This window comes from Schistocerca americana, chromosome 5 (assembly GCF_021461395.2).
Source record: "Schistocerca americana isolate TAMUIC-IGC-003095 chromosome 5, iqSchAmer2.1, whole genome shotgun sequence".
Taxonomy (NCBI): Eukaryota; Metazoa; Arthropoda; class Insecta; order Orthoptera; family Acrididae; genus Schistocerca; species Schistocerca americana.
The window spans coordinates 461,298,576-461,316,848 of record NC_060123.1 but is presented as its reverse complement, the minus strand read 5'-3'; the positions used below and the strand labels follow the sequence as shown (position 1 = coordinate 461,316,848).

At 45.5% G+C, this 18,273-nt stretch overlaps 1 protein-coding gene across 1 annotated transcript in view; it reads right to left on the bottom strand.

The window, feature by feature from the left end:
* Nucleotides 1-18,273, bottom strand: part of LOC124616432 — a 124,793-nt gene that overhangs the window by 45,736 nt on the left and 60,784 nt on the right. The window contains exon 8 of the mRNA XM_047144740.1: nt 815-1,123. Within this exon, the coding sequence (XP_047000696.1) occupies nt 815-1,123 (309 nt within the window). The remainder of the gene's footprint in view (nt 1-814; nt 1,124-18,273) is intronic.

Sequence of the window (18,273 nt, the reverse complement as noted above, 5' to 3'; positions counted from 1 at the left end):
ATTCATCCGAAAAAATGACGTTTCTCCATTCGTGCACCCAGGTTCGTCGTTGAGTACACCATCGTAGGCGCTCCTGTCTGTGATGCAGCGTCAAGGGTAACCGCAGCCATGGTGTCCGAGCTGATAGTCCATGCTGCTGCAAACGTCCTCGAACTGTTCGTGCAGATGGTTGTTGTCTTGCTAACGTCACCATCTGTCAACTCAGGGATCGAGACGCGGCTGCACGATAGGTTACAGCCATGCGGATAAGATGCCTGTCAGCTCGACTGCTTGTGATACGTGGCCTTTGGGATCCAGCACGGCGTTCCGTATTGTCCCCCTGGACCCATCGATTGCATATTCTGTTAACAGTGACGGTACGCATTTCTCCTCCTTACACGAGGCATCACAACAACGTTTCACACCGGTCAACTGCTGTTTGTGTATGAGAAATCGGTTGGATACTTTCCTCATGTCAGCACGTTGTAGGTGTCGCCACCGGCGCCAACCTTGTGTGAATGCTCTGAAAAGCTAATCATTTGCATATCACAGCATCTTCTTCCTGTCGGTTAAATTTCGCGTCTGTAGCACGTCATCTTCGTGGTGTAGCAATTTGAATGGTCTGTAGTGTAACTTCAGTGGCAACGGCCACGAAAGCCTGCAGACTTATATATAGATAGTTTTTGTCTCAGTCCATTTTCGTGTAAGAGGGTAAGAGTATGACTAGCACTAGTATGAGCTTCCCTCCCCTGTGCACGTTGTGGTAGTTTGGGGGGTTTGCTTGTAGACTTAAATGTTAACTGAGGAGGACAATGCCTGTGCTGGTCGGACTCACGAGTATGCCGGTGGTGAGTCCGTGCAGGAAGGAGAGCGTGAGGGCGTGCGGGTTCTCGAGCGCGACGACGCTGAGGAACCAGGCGACGGCGAACAGCGGCAGCAGCCAGGCGCAGCGGCGCAGCACGCGCTGGCCCAGCTGCGGGCCGCCGCCCTCCGGCTCGTCGGCGCCGCCGGCCAGGCACAGCGCGGAGTCGGCCGGCTCGCCGCCCTCGCCGCACCAGCACTCGTCCGCGCACGGCGCCGCCTTCTCCAGCAGCTCGCGGCGCGCCAGCTCGCGCACGCACGCCACCGTCACCACCGTGTTCGCCTGCAGCAGGACACGCGGCTGTCGTAACACTCAGCTTCCACGAACATTCCAGCTATGGCTTAAGGTCGCTTCACACTGCGTGTCAAGTTGACTTCCCGTAACGTAACACAAGGCAACAGGAGGAGACGTAAGTCACGGGAGTAAACGTAACGTAACAAAACAAAACGGAAGGGAACAGAACATAACGGAACGGAACGGAAGGAAACGTAATGTAACATGAAACATACTGTAAAGAAATGGGAAAGAATGTAGCGGAAGGGAAGGGAGGAAACTTAAACAATAGAACACATCGGAAGGAAATACGCTCCTGGAAATGGAAAAAAGAACACATTGACACCGGTGTGTCAGACCCACCATACTTGCTCCGGACACTGCGAGAGGGCTGTACAAGCAATGATCACACGCACGGCACAGCGGACACACCAGGAACGGCGGTGTTGGCCGTCGAATGGCGCTAGCTGCGCAGCATTTGTGCACCGCCACCGTCAGTGTCAGCCAGTTTGCCGTGGCATACGGAGCTCCATCGCAGTCTTTAACACTGGTAGCATGCCGCGACAGCGTGGACGTGAACCGTATGTACAGCTGACGGACTTTGAGCGAGGGTGTATAGTGGCCATGCGCGAGGCCGGGTGGACGTACCGCCGAATTGCTCAACACGTGGGGCGTGAGGTCTCCACAGCACATCGATGTTGTCGCCAGTGGTTGGCGGAAGGTGCACGTGCCCGTCGACCTGGGACCGGACCGCAGCGACGCACGGATGCACGCCAAGACCGTAGGATCCTACGCAGTGCCGTAGGGGACCGCACCGCCACTTCCCAGCAAATTAGGGACACTGTTGCTCCTGGGGTATCGGCGAGGACCATTCGCAACCGTCTCCATGAAGCTGGGCTACGGTCCCGCACACCGTTAGGCCGTCTTCCGCTCACGCCCCAACATCGTGCAGCCCGCCTCCAGTGGTGTCGCGACAGGCGTGAATGGAGGGAAGAATGGAGACGTGTCGTCTTCAGCGATGAGAGTCGCTTCTGCCTTGGTGCCAATGATGGTCGTATGCGTGTTTGGCGCCGTGCAGGTGAGCGCCACAATCAGGACTGCATACGACCGAGGCACACAGGGCCAACACCCGGCATCATGGTGTGGGGAGCGATCTCCTACACTGGCCGTACACCACTGGTGATCGTCGAGGGGACACTGAATAATGCACGGTACATCCAAACCGTCATCGAACCCATCGTTCTACCATTCCTAGACCGGCAAGGGAACTTGCTGTTCCAACAGGACAATGCACGTCCGCATGTATCCCGTGCCACCCAACGTGCTCTAGAAGGTGTAAGTCAACTACCCTGGCCAGCAAGATCTCCAGATCTGTCCCCCATTGAGCATGTTTGGGACTGGATGAAGCGTCGTCTCACGCGGTCTGCACGTCCAGCACGAACGCTGGTCCAACTGAGGCGCCAGGTGGAAATGGCATGGCAAGCCGTTCCACAGGACTACATCCAGCGTCTCTACGATCGTCTCCATGGGAGAATAGCAGCCTGCATTGCTGCGAAAGGTGGATATACACTGTACTAGTGCCGACATTGTGCATGCTCTGTTGCCTGTGTCTATGTGCCTGTGGTTCTGTCAGTGTGATCATGTGATGTATCTGACCCCAGGAATGTGTCAATAAAGTTTCCCCTTCCTGGGACAATGAATTCACGGTGTTCTTATTTCAATTTCCAGGAGAGTATAACGTAATGTAACATGTAGCATAACGTAACAAAATGAAATAAAACGTTACCGAATGGAACGAAATGGAAGGAAATGTGACGTAACATGACGTAACGCAAAGAAACGGGAGGAAACGTTACATAATGCAGTAAAACGAAATGAAAGGAAAGATAACATAATTAAACTGAATGGAGGGAAATAAAACAAAACATTTAACATATTGGAAAGAAACGAAACAAATCGAAGAAAATGTAATGTAATGGAAGGGATGGGGTAATGGGAGGAAATGCAAGGAAAAGAAAGCATCAGAAGGAAATGTAATGTAATGTAACATAACGTAACGAAATGTAACATTGCAAGCTCCCTTATGACGACACTTAACACGGTTTTTTCAACTAGAGCCAGGAACCGGGAAAGAGGAGGACGCGCCAGGCAAGTCCCTAGCATTTCTTCCCTTTGTCGGAAATATCTCCTTCAAGATAACAACGATTCTTAATCATTTTCATGTGACAGTGGTTTTTCGTCCGCCTTCTAAGATTTCGGATTCGCTGGGATCTGTGAAGGATGATTTGTTACTGCGGAAGGCGGGAATTTACAAAATACCGTGTCAATGTGGTATGGCCTATTTAGGACAGACAACGCGTACAGTGGAAGAGCGTTGTACAGAACATCAGCTTCGCACTCGCCTACTGCAACCCAGTAAGTCTGCAGTTGCGGAACATTGTATTTCTAACGGAAATTCAATCTATTTTGACCACTGCAACAACTTTTTGCGACTCCATTATCAAAGAAACAGTTGATATACGCATTGCGGGAAATCTAATGAACCGTGACAGTGGTTACCAATTGAATAACGCGTGGAATCCCGTCATCTCCGAAATTTGCCCGAGACGAAGACGACAGAATACTTTGATAGCTGCCGCCAACGACCATACCGACGGCAACCGAGTACTGCAGTTCCACCACCGAGGGCGCTGCCGCTGGGCGGTGTGCCCCTTCTGTCTCCACGATTGCAACGCATGCGCGGCAGTACTATCAGCGCACTATATAAGATGGAGCGGAGAACGTCTTCGTCATCCCTCCAAAACCCAGGCGATCATTGTAGGCAAAACCACCCCATCCTTCCGCCTCCTTGATTTCTATCTCACCATCTATGGCCGTCCTATCACCCTCACTCCCACCCTTAAGTACCTTGGCGTCACCCTCGACCGTCGCCTCTCCTGGACCCCCCATCTCCGGACAATCCAAGCCAAGGCACGCTCCCGTCTCGGTCTCCTCAAGCTCCTCTCCAGCCGTACGTGGGGTCTGGACCCCTCCACTCTCCTCCACACCTATAAATCCCTCATCCGCCCTATCCTTTGTTATGCCCATCCAGCTTGGATCTCCATCCCCCCTACCTTTTATAAATCCCTCCAAATCCTTGAACGTCATGCTCTCCGCCTCGCCTATCGCATCCGTCTCCCATCCCCCACGCGGATCCTGTACGATCTCCTCCCCTTCCCCAACCTCCTCCTTTTCCTTGAAAGGATACGGATCCTGTACACCTTCCGCAAACTCGATCCTCCTCACCCACTCGTCTCCCCGATCCTCTCCCACCCCCGCCCACTGCCGCGCCTGTATTCACTCGTCCCACCCGGTCTCCATCTCTCCACCCTCCTTACCCTCTCCCAAGGTGGCTTCCACCAGCTCCCCCTCCCTGATGATGCCCTCTTCCCCTCCATCTACCCCTCCTACCAACTTTGATCCTCCCGCCCTCCTCCTGTGCTTGCTCCTCTGGGCACCCTCCCTCCCTTCTCCCCCATTTCCCTACCTCCTCCCTTTCTCTCCCCTCCTCCCCTGGGCCTCCCCTCCCCTGTCCCTCTCCTCCTGCCCCCGTCTCCTCAGCCATTGGCATCCTTTTTCTCCCCTCTCCCCCACTTCACCCCTTTTCCCCTCTTGGCAGGTCCCCGGACTCGCACACGCTAAGTGGCGGAGATCACCGCCATCAGTGTTTCGTGTGTGCCGTCATGTTTAGTGTTCAGTGTTTCACCGTCACACTCCATCGTTCACCAGTGCCATCGTCTTCTTCAGTGTTTGTGCGTCGTATCAACAGTTTGCAGTGTGGATTATCGTCGAGTGTGAACGGCTCCGTGTTTGTCTTTATGTGTCTCCTGTTTTATTGCCCACCATTCTGTATCTTACGTGTCTTCTCAGTGATTCTTCTCATTGTGTATCCTCTGGCTGAAGAGCGTAGTAGGATGCTGCTGACAGCCTGCCTGTTGTACAGGTTTAAAATAACAATAAAGAAAAGAAAAAAAAAACGTCTTCGTCAGTCCTCGTTTGGTTCACCTGAAGATGGCTGGCAGTTGCCCAGCCGAAATATCGTGCAATGAAGTTTAAGACAACCGGCTGCAAGCCCGAAATCTTTTTGGACACTACTCGTTTTTTTGCATTACATTAAATATGCCTTTCGGTTCTATATGTACTGATTATTATTCAATTTATAATGGCAGGCTAAGAAAGGAGACGCTTACTTTTGATAGCAGGAATTTCTTTCATTCTTTTTATATGCCCTGCAGTGACAAAATATCTTGAAAGATTATTATCACAGATGTAACCTTCTCTCACTCTCATGCCCGTTAATAGACTAAGGTTTTGGCCCCCTAAATTTGGAGAACAATCTATCATCAATTGAACTTTACTCCCGGGTGATCTTTTGCACCTACGGATATTTTTATAAGGTCGCAACGGATAACGCAATAAGAATTTGGGGTTTGTCAGAGAAAACTAAGTGCTGGCCTCAGCTATTCTTGTGCCAAGAACTTAACACTGGGATAGCCTAATCATAAATGCTATTAACGTGACTCTCTTTTCAGACATGGGTAGAAATAAGGTAGCGATATACGAAAGTTGCTTTCAAATTACAAGTTACACTACTGGCCATCAAAATTGCTACACCAAGAAGAAATGTAGATGATAAACGGGTATTCATTGGACAAATACATTATACTAGAAGTCACATGTGAATACATTTTCACGCAATTTGGGTGCATAGATCCTGAGAAATCAGTACCCAGAACAACCAGCTCTGGCCGTATTAACGGCCTTGATACGCCTAGGCACTGAGTTAAACACAGCTTGGACGGTGTGTACAGGTACAGCTGCCCATGCAGCTTCAACACGGTACCACAGTTCATCATGAGTACTGACTGGCGTATTGTGAAGAGCCAGTTGCTCGGCCACCATTGGCCAGACGTTTTCAGTTGGTGAGAGATCTGGAGAATGTGCTGACCAGAGCAGCAGTCGAACATTTTCTATATCCAGAAAGGACCGTACTGGACCTGCAATATGCGATCGTGCATTATCCTACTGAAATGTAGGGTTTCGCAGGGATCGAATGAAGGGTAGAGTCACGGATCGTAACACATCTGAAATGTAACGTCCACTGTTCAAAGTGACGTCAATGCGAACAAGAGGTCGCCGAGACGTGTAACCAATAGCACCCGATACCATCACGCGGGGTGATACGCCAGTATGGCGATGACGAATACACGCTTCCAATGTGCGTTCACCGTAATGTCGCCAAACACGGATGCGACCATCATGATGCTGTAAACAGAACCTGGATTCATCCGAAAAAAGAACGTTTTGCCATTCGTGCACCCAGGTTCGTCGTTGAGTACACCATCGCAGGCGCTCCTGACTGTGATGAGGCGTCAAGGGTAACCGCAGCCATGCACTCCGAGCTGATAGTCCATGCTGCTGCAAACGTCTTCGAACTGTTTGTGCAGATGGTTGTTGTCTTGCAAACATCCCCATCTGTTGACTCAGGGATCGAGACGTGGCTGCACGATCCGTTACAGCCATGGGAATAAGATGCCTGACATCTCGACTGCTAGTGATACGAGGCCATTAGGATCCAGCACGGCGTTCCTTATGACCCTCCTGAATCCACCGATCCATATTCTGCTGACAGTCATTAGATGTCGACCAACGCCAGCAACAATGTCGCGATACGATAAACCGCAATCGTGATGGGCTACAATCCGACCTTTATCAAAGTCGGAAACGTGATGGTACGCATTTCTCCTCCTTACACGAGGCATCACAACAACGTTTCACCAGGAAAGACGGACAACTGCTGTTTGTGTGTGAGAAACTAATTGGAAAATTTCCTCATGTCAGCACGTTGTAGGTGTCGCCACCGGCGCCAACCTTGTGTGAGTACTCTGAAAAGCTAATCATTTGCATATCACAGCATCTTCTTCCTGTCGGTTAAATTTCGCGTCTGTAGCACGTCATCTTCGTGGTGTAGAAATTTTAATGGCCAGTAGTTTATTTTTATTTTTGATTTATCCTTTTGCATTTAACAGTTTGACAAACATTCATGATATTATTTACTGGGGATCAGATACCTTTCGAAATTATATTTCACAATATCTCACCTGAGTATTACAAGCCGTGTTGATTTCTGTTTGCATAGTCCTGTGGGGAAGGGAAAGTTTTGGAGAGCACGTGGCCATTCTTCTATTTTAACGACAGACATTCACATGCACTAAATAATCAATACGGGCCGGCAAATATCGACAGCTTTTTGGTGAGAAGATCTTTAAACTTCATGGCTGGCAACGAGCAGGATTTTTTGGTGGCGTATTGCTAGCGTGAAACGCTTTGACAGAAAAGGACTCGTCTCACAAAACGGTATAAATTTTGAATAAAACATTCCGACTTCGACACAAGATAATTTAAAAATGTTCATCAATAATAAAAGGCAAGCTGTAACATTTCTTACTAAGTTTTACGGAGATTTATATTTGAATTTATTCATCGCGTGGTCGCACCTAACGGAAATCACAGTCTCAGATTACTCTGTATCCGATTAATTCCACTAAAAATCATAACCGGTCCCCAAATAATCTATCAAAACAGAATTGTTGAGTTGAACAAATAAGTAAATTCAAATACAGTACCTTTGTACCGTATGCGACACAACCGTTCTGAGGGAACGTCCGGTCGCAAACGCTCTCCGCTACCAACGGCCGCGCGTAGCCCTCTCATAGCAGCGCGAGGTGGTGAGGGAAGCCCATGACCAACCTCGGCTAGGAAAACTTTTTAAATGTTACACATCTTTAGCCAAACCCTCCTGTTCTTGCTCTTTGCCTTCCACTGGCAGTATTTAAGTTGGTAGAAGATTCAGAAACCCACCACTTCTCTGGTTAGTCTGCTACCACATTTAAAACATTCATACATGACCATACACTTTAAGGAGGGGTGAAAAAGTCAACGAAGGACACAGTACGTGCACATTGGAATCAAAAGAAAATACGTCGACCCATAATCATTCCACAGGCATGCGGTAGTTGGGTCTAAGATTACTCCACAGTTGATTAATTATGTAAAATATCAATTTATGTTGGTTTTGTGTATCAGATAGTACGAACATATATTGGAGCACAAATTTTAATCATGGAACGGCACCTATCGCGACGTTACAACATAATGGAACGAAATGGAAGGAAACTTAATGTAACGTACACCTAACATGGCGTAATGAAATGAACCGGAAGGAAACATTACGTAACGTAATAAAACGGAATGGAAGGAGACGTAACATAACGGAACAGAACGGAAGGAAACGAACTTAACATATAACGTACCGTAACGAAATGGAAGGAAAAGTAACATAACTTGAAGCGTAACGGAACGGGACGGTAGAAAACGTAATGGAACGAAATGGAAGGAAATGTAACGTAACGAAATGAAACAGAATGAAACATAACGTAACAGAACGAAATGAAGTGAGATGAAACAGAGGGAAGTGTAATGTTACGGAAGGGACCCTTCAAAAAGAGGCTATAATGGAACTGGGAATCATGCATTGCCTATTCAAAGTAGATATCTAGAATATGGTAAAGTCATAATGGTTGACAAATTATTTTCATGGAGGTTATAGAACTCTAATTGCAGAGTGCAGTGGCACATATTATTCTCGGTTTTTACGAAAGATTATTATTATTATAGTACAAATTACTAAACTTGGACCAAAATAATACTGACTTATTTTTCATCTCGTATATTTCAACGAAACTCGTTCTTTATGCAATGATTTATATATTACACTGCAACGTTTCGTACAATGAACCAAAAAATTATGACCAGTGCCGAAAATGAGACTTAATGCTCCTCTTCGGCGTTGCGAGCACATTATACGGTAAGTAAAGTACATAAGCAAGTTTCTCGACATTTTTAACCGAGAAGTACATGATCCGTTTTAATTCTTTTGAAGTATGTTAGGGGTTGAAAACTCATTAAGTCAAGATCGTACATGAAGTCTTCTTTACTTCGATGTTGGGTAACAATCTGGCCATCTTCAGATTATAAAACATTTATCTTTATTTCTACTACGAAATGATGCAAATACTGATTGTGTCAATTGTTAAGTTGTAATTGCGCCGTTCAATCACACTGGCCACAAACCATGAAAAGCTGTTTTTAATTATCTCATCTATGCATGTCGTCTTTTTAAGAAACAGTTTTCCGCGCGGGATTAGCCGAGTGGTCTCGGGCGCTGCAGTAATGGACTGTGCAGCTGGTCCCGGTGGAGGTTCGAGTCCTCCCTCGGTCATGGGAGTGTGTGTTTGTCCTTAGGATAATTTAGGTTAAGTCATGTGTAAGCTTAGGGACTGATGACCTTAGCTGTTAAGATTTCACAAACAATTGAACATTTTTTTAAGAAACAGTTTAACGATGTGTGAAGCCGTAATGGCAATAATCGAGAACGTTTTATGATCTGAAGATGGCTAGATTGTTAGCCGAAACTAGTAATAAATCAAAATATAGAAGATCTCATGCGCGATGTCGACTTCATGATTCTTCAGTCCCTAATATAAACAAGAAAAGAATATAAGCGAAGTAGAGATGAATGGGGAATCATTCTAGCGAAGATCGCAAATGGGGAAAACAACTGTCCTAAACGATAAAGGGCGGATTGTTATGGCGCAGCCCCTGTGAAAGAGCATCCCTGACAGGACAAATCTGGCCGGCTGTTCGCGTGCTAATGTACTGAGCAGCTGTCGGAAGTGACTGAAGGACGGCGAAACCACGAGTACGTAACAAGACACACGACAGAGCGGGTGGGACCAAAAACAGCTGAAGCGGTTATTAACACACAAGACAACTGCACTGAAGTCAACAATTCAATTATCAAAGACGTTGAAATATCTTAACATAAACCACATATTCCAACCTTATACTTCACATAAACTTTATACTCCAGAAAAACTAAATTCAAAGTTAATTGATATAAATACAATTCTTTTTAGTTTTAACTTGATTCAACTTATTTACATGATTTTCAGGCTTCTTATAATCAAGAGCATAACAGTGGTATAATCACTATATTTTTGTGTGAAGTGGATTTATTTTCAATAAGATTCCTTTAATTTACGTCTATGGTCACAAACTTTTTGTTAACAGATTACCGGTTTCGGTCTACAATGACCATCATCAGACCTGCAGCAAAAATGGGAAAAAAAATAAATACACTCGCAGATTGTCTACAGCTTAAAAACAGTACATAGACCATAATGAAAAGCACTACTGATAAATATATTCATTTGTGCGCTTTTAATTATGAAGAGGCATACCTGTTTTATAAAAACAGAATCCTAACGTACTGCACCCATAGTGGCATCGTCAAATAAAAGCGCACAAATGCATGAATTTGTCAGTAGTGCTTTTCATTATGGTCTATACATTGTTTTCAAGCTGTAGACAATCTGCAGGTGTAATTGTTTTTTCCCCATTTTTTGCTGCAGATCTGATGATGGTCATTGTAGACCGAAACCGGTAATCTGTTAACAAAAAGTTCGTGACCATAGACGTAAATTAAAGGAACCTTATGGTATATACGGGTCACTGTGTTATGCGCGACAATAACGCAGCTTGTGGCTTCATTTTGTTACTAGCATGCAAAACTGTTATGGTACTTACATTTATTTTGAAATTAAACATACTTTGATGGGGTATTATGAGGCCAGACAGGGAGTATGTTCGTAGCAGACATAACGTCAACAAAACGTCGGTTAGCCTATTCTAGCACTGAACGTTGATAATGTGTTGACATCTTGTGGTACAAAATATCGTAACATAGTATTACAATTAAGTAACTAATAATGATAGTAGAATTTCTTCATTAATGGCAAAAGAAGAATTCACAACGAAGGTTATTGACGATGGTCGTATGGTAAATTTCCCATGTGGATAGCTAAAAAAATATCAACATTTGCAGGACAAAAAATATTTAGAAGAGCATACGTATCGTTCTTTTACTTGGTGCCTTGTTTTCTCCCTCGACACATGTACCATCAAAAAAATACTTTTTCATCGTCAAAAATTTAATGAAGATTGTTACATCTGTTCATGTTCTTACTTATGTACAGATCAAGCTTATCTTTGTGCTGGTACTATAAAGCTTAAATCACTTTTCGCTTTCATATCTTTTGCCTCATTTGTTGGGAAATAACTCATCGGAAAAATATTCAAACCCTTATGAAATCTTCACAATCTTCACAACAAAACAGACAATAAATGAAGGAATAAGTTAATTTCCAATGTAAGCAGGTGACACCACTGCCACCTCTCCCCTCCCCCCTCCAACAACGAACTTCAAAACATTCTTTTCGAGATTCCTTGACGTTGACGTTCCGTTGCACGACGTCCAGAGTGAATTGACCTTTAGACAGCAAAAATACACGAAGTCGCCAAAACTGTAACGGGCAGTCAAATAAAAACGAGACAGATGGAAAAAAGTAAGCAAACAGTTTGTTTTATGAAACTTCCTGGCAGATTAAAAATGTGTGCCGGACCGAGACTCGAACGCGGGATCTTTGCCTTTCGCGGGCAAGTGCAAGTCTCCGCAATATCCTTTCTTTCGGGAGTGCTAGTTCTGCAGGTTCGCAGGAGAGCTTCTGTAAAGTTTGGAAGGTAGGAGACGAAGTACTGGCAGAAGTAAAGCTGTGAGGAGGGGGCGTGAGTCGTGCTTAGGTAGCTCAGTTGGTAGAGCACTTGCCCGCGAAAGGTAAAGGTCCCGAGTTCGAGTCTCGGCCCAGCACACAGTTTTAATCTGAAAGGAAGTTTCATATCAGCGCATCTCCGCTGCAGAGTGAAAAATCTCATTCTGGAAACATTCCCCAGGCTGTGGCTAAGCCATGTCTCCGCAATATCCTTTCTTTCGGGAGTGCTAGTTCTGCAGGTTCGCAGGAGATCTTCTGTAAAATTTTGGAAGGTAGGAGGCGAGGTATTGGCATAAGTAATGCTGTGAGGACGGGGCGTGAGTCGTGCTTGGATAGCTCAGTTGCTAGAGCACTTGCCCGCGAAAGGCAAAGGTCCCGAGTTCGAGTCTCGGTCCGGCACACAGTTTTAATCTGCCAGGTTCAAATGGCTCTGAGCACTATGGGACTTAACTGCTGAGGTCATCAGTCCCCTAGAACTTAGAACTACCTAAACCTAACTAACCTAAGGACATCACACACATCCAAGCCCGAGGCAGGATTCGAACCTGCGACCGTAGCGGTCGCGCGGTCCCAGACTGTAGTGCCTAGAACCGCTCAGCCACTCCGGGCGGCAAGTTTCATATCAGCACACACTCCGCTGCAGAGTGAAAAATCTCATTCTGGAGTTTATTATATAAAAACAATCACCATAACTCTTAATACATTCATCCCACTGTGAAACAAAATGGTCAGTGCCTTCGTGAAAAAATGTCTCCGGTTGCCTTTGGAACCATGATGCTATCCAGGCATGCACATTTTCGTCCGGAGCAATCAGCCGTCGCGAATGTCTTTCTCCAGGGTTCCAAAACTATCGAAATCGCATGGGCAGAGATCGGGGTTGCGTGGAGGAAGTGTGAGGGCTTCCCAGCGAATCTCCTGTGGCATACTCGAAACAACCTTGGTTACGAGTCAGTGGATTATACACTCTCGATATTTGAGATTTTTCACGCTCTTCTTTAGAAGACTACCCACATCGAGTGAACGAGCGCGGTGGCGCACTGGGGAACCAAGATGGTTGAAATTCTCGCCCGGCCGTCCACATTTAAGTTTCCGGGTTTTACTATGTGTTTCAGGTCAAATGCCGTGAGAGATGCTTCGAAATGAATAAGATCAATTTATTTAGCCACGCTGCCCGAATCCAAGCTATTTTTCCTCTGCAATTTTCTCGTCGTCGACGAGATGTTGAACCATAACTTTCTTCCTTTATGAGATAATGTCCCTTGTTGTTACAAATTGCGTACCCGATTCAATCATCACTTATACTGAGGTGACAAAAGTCGTGGGGTAGCGGTATGCACATTTACAGATGGCGGTGGTACCGGGTACACAGAGAATAGAGGGTCAGTGCACTGGCAGGGGCGATTCACATGCAACGGTTTCCGACGTGATTATGCCAAGGCGACGGGAATTAACGTACTTTGAACGCGGAGTGGAAGTTGGACATTCTATTTCGGAAATCGTTATGGAATTCAGTATTACAAGATCCACAATGTCAAGAGTGTGACGAAAATACCAAATTTCGGGCATCACCCAGGACAACGCAGTATCCGAAAGCTTTCAGTTAACGTCCGAGAATAGAGGCGTTTGCGTGGAGTTGTCAATGCTAACAGACAAGCAACACTGCGTGAAGTCGCCGTAGAAATAAATGTGGGACATACGACAGAGGGATAGAAAAACAATTAAAATCTCTCAAAAGAGGGAAGGCCGCTGGACTTCATGGGATACCAGTTTGATTTTACACAGAGTCCAAAGGATTGGAAAAGGCCACAGGTCATCCCCGTTTTCAAGAAGGGACGTCGAACAGATGTGCAGAACTGTAAACCTATATCTCTAACGTCGATCAGTTGTAGAATTTTGGGACACGAACTATGTTCGAGTATAATGATTTTCTGGAGACTAGAAAACTACTCTGTAGAAATCAGCATGGGTTTCGAAAAAGACTATCGAGTGAAACCAAGCTCGCGCAATTCGTCCACGAGACTCAGAGGACCATAGACACGGGTTCCCAGGTAGATGCCGTGTTTCTTGACTTCCGCAAGGCGTTTGATACAGTTCCCCACAGTCGTTTAATGAACAAAGTAAGAGCATATGGACTATCAGACCAATTGTGTGATTGGATTGAAGAGTTCCTAGATAACAGAACGCAGCATGTCATTCTCAATGAAGTGAAGTCTTCCGAAGTAAGAGTGATTTCAGGTGTGCCGCAGGGGAGTGTCGTAGGACCGTTGCTATTCACAATATGCATAAATGACCTTGTGGATAACATTGGAAGTTCACTTTGGCTTTTTGCGGATGATGCTGTAGTACATCGAGAGCTTGAGACAATGGAAAACTGTACTGAAATGCAGGAGGAATTGCAACGAATTGACGCATGGTTCAGGGAATGGCAATTGAATCTCAATGTAGATAAGTGTAATGTGCTGCGAATACAAAGAAAGAAAGATCCTTTATCATTTAGCTACAATATAGCAGTTAATTCTATAAATTATCTGGGAGTAGGTATTAGGAGTGATTTAAAATGGAATGACCATACAATATAAATCGTCGGTAAAGCCGATGCCAGACTGAGATTCATTGGAAGAATCCAAAGGAAATGCAATCCGAAAACAAAGGAAGTAGGTTACAGTACACTTGTTCGCTCACTGCTTGAATACTGCTCACTGGTGTGGGATCCGTACCAGATAGGGTTGATAGAGAAGGTAGAGAAGGTCCAACGGAGAGCAGCGCCCCTCGTTACTGAATCATTTAGTAATCGTGAAAGCGTTAGAGAGATGATAGATAAACTCCAGTGGAAGACTCTGCAAGAGAGACGCTCAGTAGCTCGGTACGGGCTTTTGTTGAAGTTTCGAGAACATACCTTCACCGAGGAGTCAAGCAGTATATTGCTCCCTCCTACGTATGTCTCGCGAAGAGACCATGAGGATAAATTCAGAGAGATTAGAGCCCACACAGAGGCATACCGACAATCTTTCTTTCCACGAACAATACGAGACTGGAATAGAAGGGAGAACCGATAGAGGTACTCAAACTACCCTCCGCCACACGCCGTCAGGTGGCTTGCGGTGTATGGATGTAGATGTAGATGTATCCGTTAGAACAGTATGGGGAAATCTGGCGTTAATGGGCCATGCTAGCACACTACCGACGTGAGTGCCTTTGCTAACGGCACGACATTGCCCCAGCGCTTCTCCTGGTCTCGTAACCATATGGATTGGATCCTAGAAGACTGTAAGACCTCGGCCATGTCAGATGAGTCCAGATTTCACTCGTAAGAGCTGATAGTAGGGTTCGGGCGTGGCACAGACCCAACGAAGCCATGGACCAAAGTTGTCAACAATGCACTGTGCAAGCTAGTGGTGGCTCAATAATGATGTGGAATGGACTGGGTCCTCTGGATTTTCAGCTACTTTTGAGACCACCTGCAACCCTTCATGGATATCATGTTCCCAAACAAATAGGACATTTCTATGGATGACGATGCACCATGTCATCGGGCCACAGTTGTTCGCAATAGGTTTGGAGAACATTCTGGACAATTCGAGAGAATGATTTAGCGACCCAGATGGCCGGCATGGATCCCAGCGAACATTTATGGGATATAATACAGAGTTCAGTTGGTGCACAAAATCCCGCACCGGTAACATTTTTGCAATAGAATCAGCATGGCCCAATATTTCTGCAAGGGACTTCCAACGCTTTGTTGAGTCCAAACCACCTCGAGTTGCTCCACCACGACGGGCAAAGAAGGTACGACAAGATATTAGGATGTAGCTCATGATTTTTTTCCCCTCAGTGTACTATTCTGTCTCTAATTAGGTCGTTCAGTCCTGCTTTTAGTGTACCTTTAGTCAATTAATTTGCAGCGATACCTAGTGTAATGGGTGAGATGCTCAATGCCTGTATCGGCAGTGTTTTCAGCCTTGTTCTGTACCATCTCATACAGTTCTGCCAAAGATAAACAATGGCCGGGGAGAACAGGGAAGTTCACAACCAAAAGAGAAACTGCCGTGCTCCAAGTTGAAGAGAGTTCCAGCACGGCTGCTGAGGCCACTGCAGACTATTACATCTAGGCAGCACACAGTAACAGATTGGCGGGATGTTTTACAGCTGCAATAGTGAAGACACTTCCCGATGAAGCACCTTTCAGGAGGAATGTTGTTTCCAGCATCGAAAAACCCGTATATAGGATGATGTAAACCATCACGCTGTCAATTTCCCTTGTTCTTCTAGATCTTCAGTATCAGTGAAAGGGACGAAATCAAAAATTCTGGTTTGTTGGACAGACATCATTTCCCTCCGACTAAGTAGTTAGCAATACGTAATTTTCTTGCAAGAAACGCAGGTAGAATACTTAGAAGATTCGTTGAAAGATTTGCTAGTGGCCAGTCGTAAAGAAATGTGGTTTCAATTATTGTATCGAGACGATAGACCAACACATCGAAATAATTGGCACATTCATTTTCTGTCCGTCATCGTAACGACGCTATATTCGGAGAAGGTGAACAGATTACACCGTTTACGAAAGAGGCAAAACTACTTCAGTGTATAAGTACTGTTACTGTCCAAGTGTGCCAGAATTCATTTCGCTAACATAATTCAATGAACTTATCAAACAGTTTTTATTCTTAAAAACGCAGAAAGTGTAGTAATTACAATCGTCAGTCTATTTTATTATGTTTGTAAGAGGGCAGCGGGTCGTTTGCGGCCATATCACATTGAATCATGTTTCGTTCCTACAACTATGTACATTCACAGTAAAATCTCGTTATTCGTAATCATTCATTGTTTTGCAGTTTTAATGACCAGCGGAGTATGTTCTTCATCTCAGAACGTTACTCAAGTTTTTAACCGCCGTACTTCAGCAGCATGTCGAAAAAACAGCATTCAAAAGCCACCCTATTTTTTCCTCCTATTCGTGAGCATTACGTTACGTATAGGCATTCTGTTATTAATTAACCACTTCTACTTTCTAAATCAATTTGGTTTCCCTTTCAGGCACCCAGGCAAACATTTTTTTCTGAATTTGCCACTCACACTTTCAGGTATATGTTGCTTCTGAAGAGCATTCGTCATTTAGTGGCTGCGTCCTCCTTAGATACGAGACAAAAGTCATTCACAGCAGAGTTCCGAGCCACCTGAAGATCAGACAAAATTGACTTGGAACTAGCGTCTTCAGAGGGCGCCACACAGCAAGGACCATTTTATTCTTCTTGCGGACGTTACCCAAATAGTTCGCAAGATGGCATCAGTCCACCAGGCGCGGATTTAACCGGACACACGGCTTCCCTCATGTCAGCATCATCACACTATGAGCAGTACTTCAAGACAGCATCAGAACCGTGTCTAAAAGCACTGCCGAAATGAGCCAAACTGGACACTCTGAAACTAATCGTAGTTATGATTCACTGGACTCGAGACTACACCAGAGGTAAGGAATGTCAACCTATTGCTACCCACCAGCTTCCTACCAAAGTTAAGTAATTTGAGCAGCAGCTGGCACTAAAGTGACACAACGAACTGTTACAAACCGGTTACTTCAAGGACAGCTCAGAACCAGACGCTCTGTAGTGTGCATTTTAGTGAGCCCAAACAATTGTCATTTGGAATTCCAGTGGTGTGAACCGAGAGCTCATTGGAGGGCAGAGTGGAGGTTCGTTGCATTCTCTGATGAACGTTGCTTCTACCTCGGTGCCAATGACGGCAGTGTGTTGATTAGAAGTAGGCCAGTTGAGGGCCTGCAACCAACATGTCTACGTGCTACACACACTGGACGTTCACCTTTAGTTATGGTCTTGGGTCCGACTTTGTACGACAGCAGAAGCACTCACGTGGCTAACCCACGCATCCTGACTGCACATTTGTACGTCAGTCTGGTGATTCTACCCCGTGCTGTCACTTGTAACGCCGGAAATGCATATCCTCCTATTTCCATCTATTGTACTATAAAATTTTATCCTTATTTTGTTACCTGAAGATAGGACATTTCTGTGTCTTTATATATTGTAATTGTTTTGCTATATATATATATATATATATATATATATATATATATATATATATATATATATATCGTAGTATTCATTTATGTCGATGTATAATTGGTTTGTTTTGTAAATATTATTTGTATTTTTACGCTGGGTCTGGCCTAGGGAAAACTATGCTATCGAATGATTACATCGATAGGTCGTGTGGAGAACCAAAGTGTTTAGGATCTTTGGTAGTGTTAACTCTGCCGCGGGGAGTCTGGCTGGAGTAGGGTGGTGGAGCAGGTGTGTCGTGTGACGCTCCCGCGAGTTGCCGCGCTTTCGGGGATTGGCAGCATGTAATTGCGCTCGACTTGCTATGATAGTTTCTGACACGGTGTCGCGGACGGGCAGCAATAGCTGGCGTACATCAAGAGCCCGTTTCGCC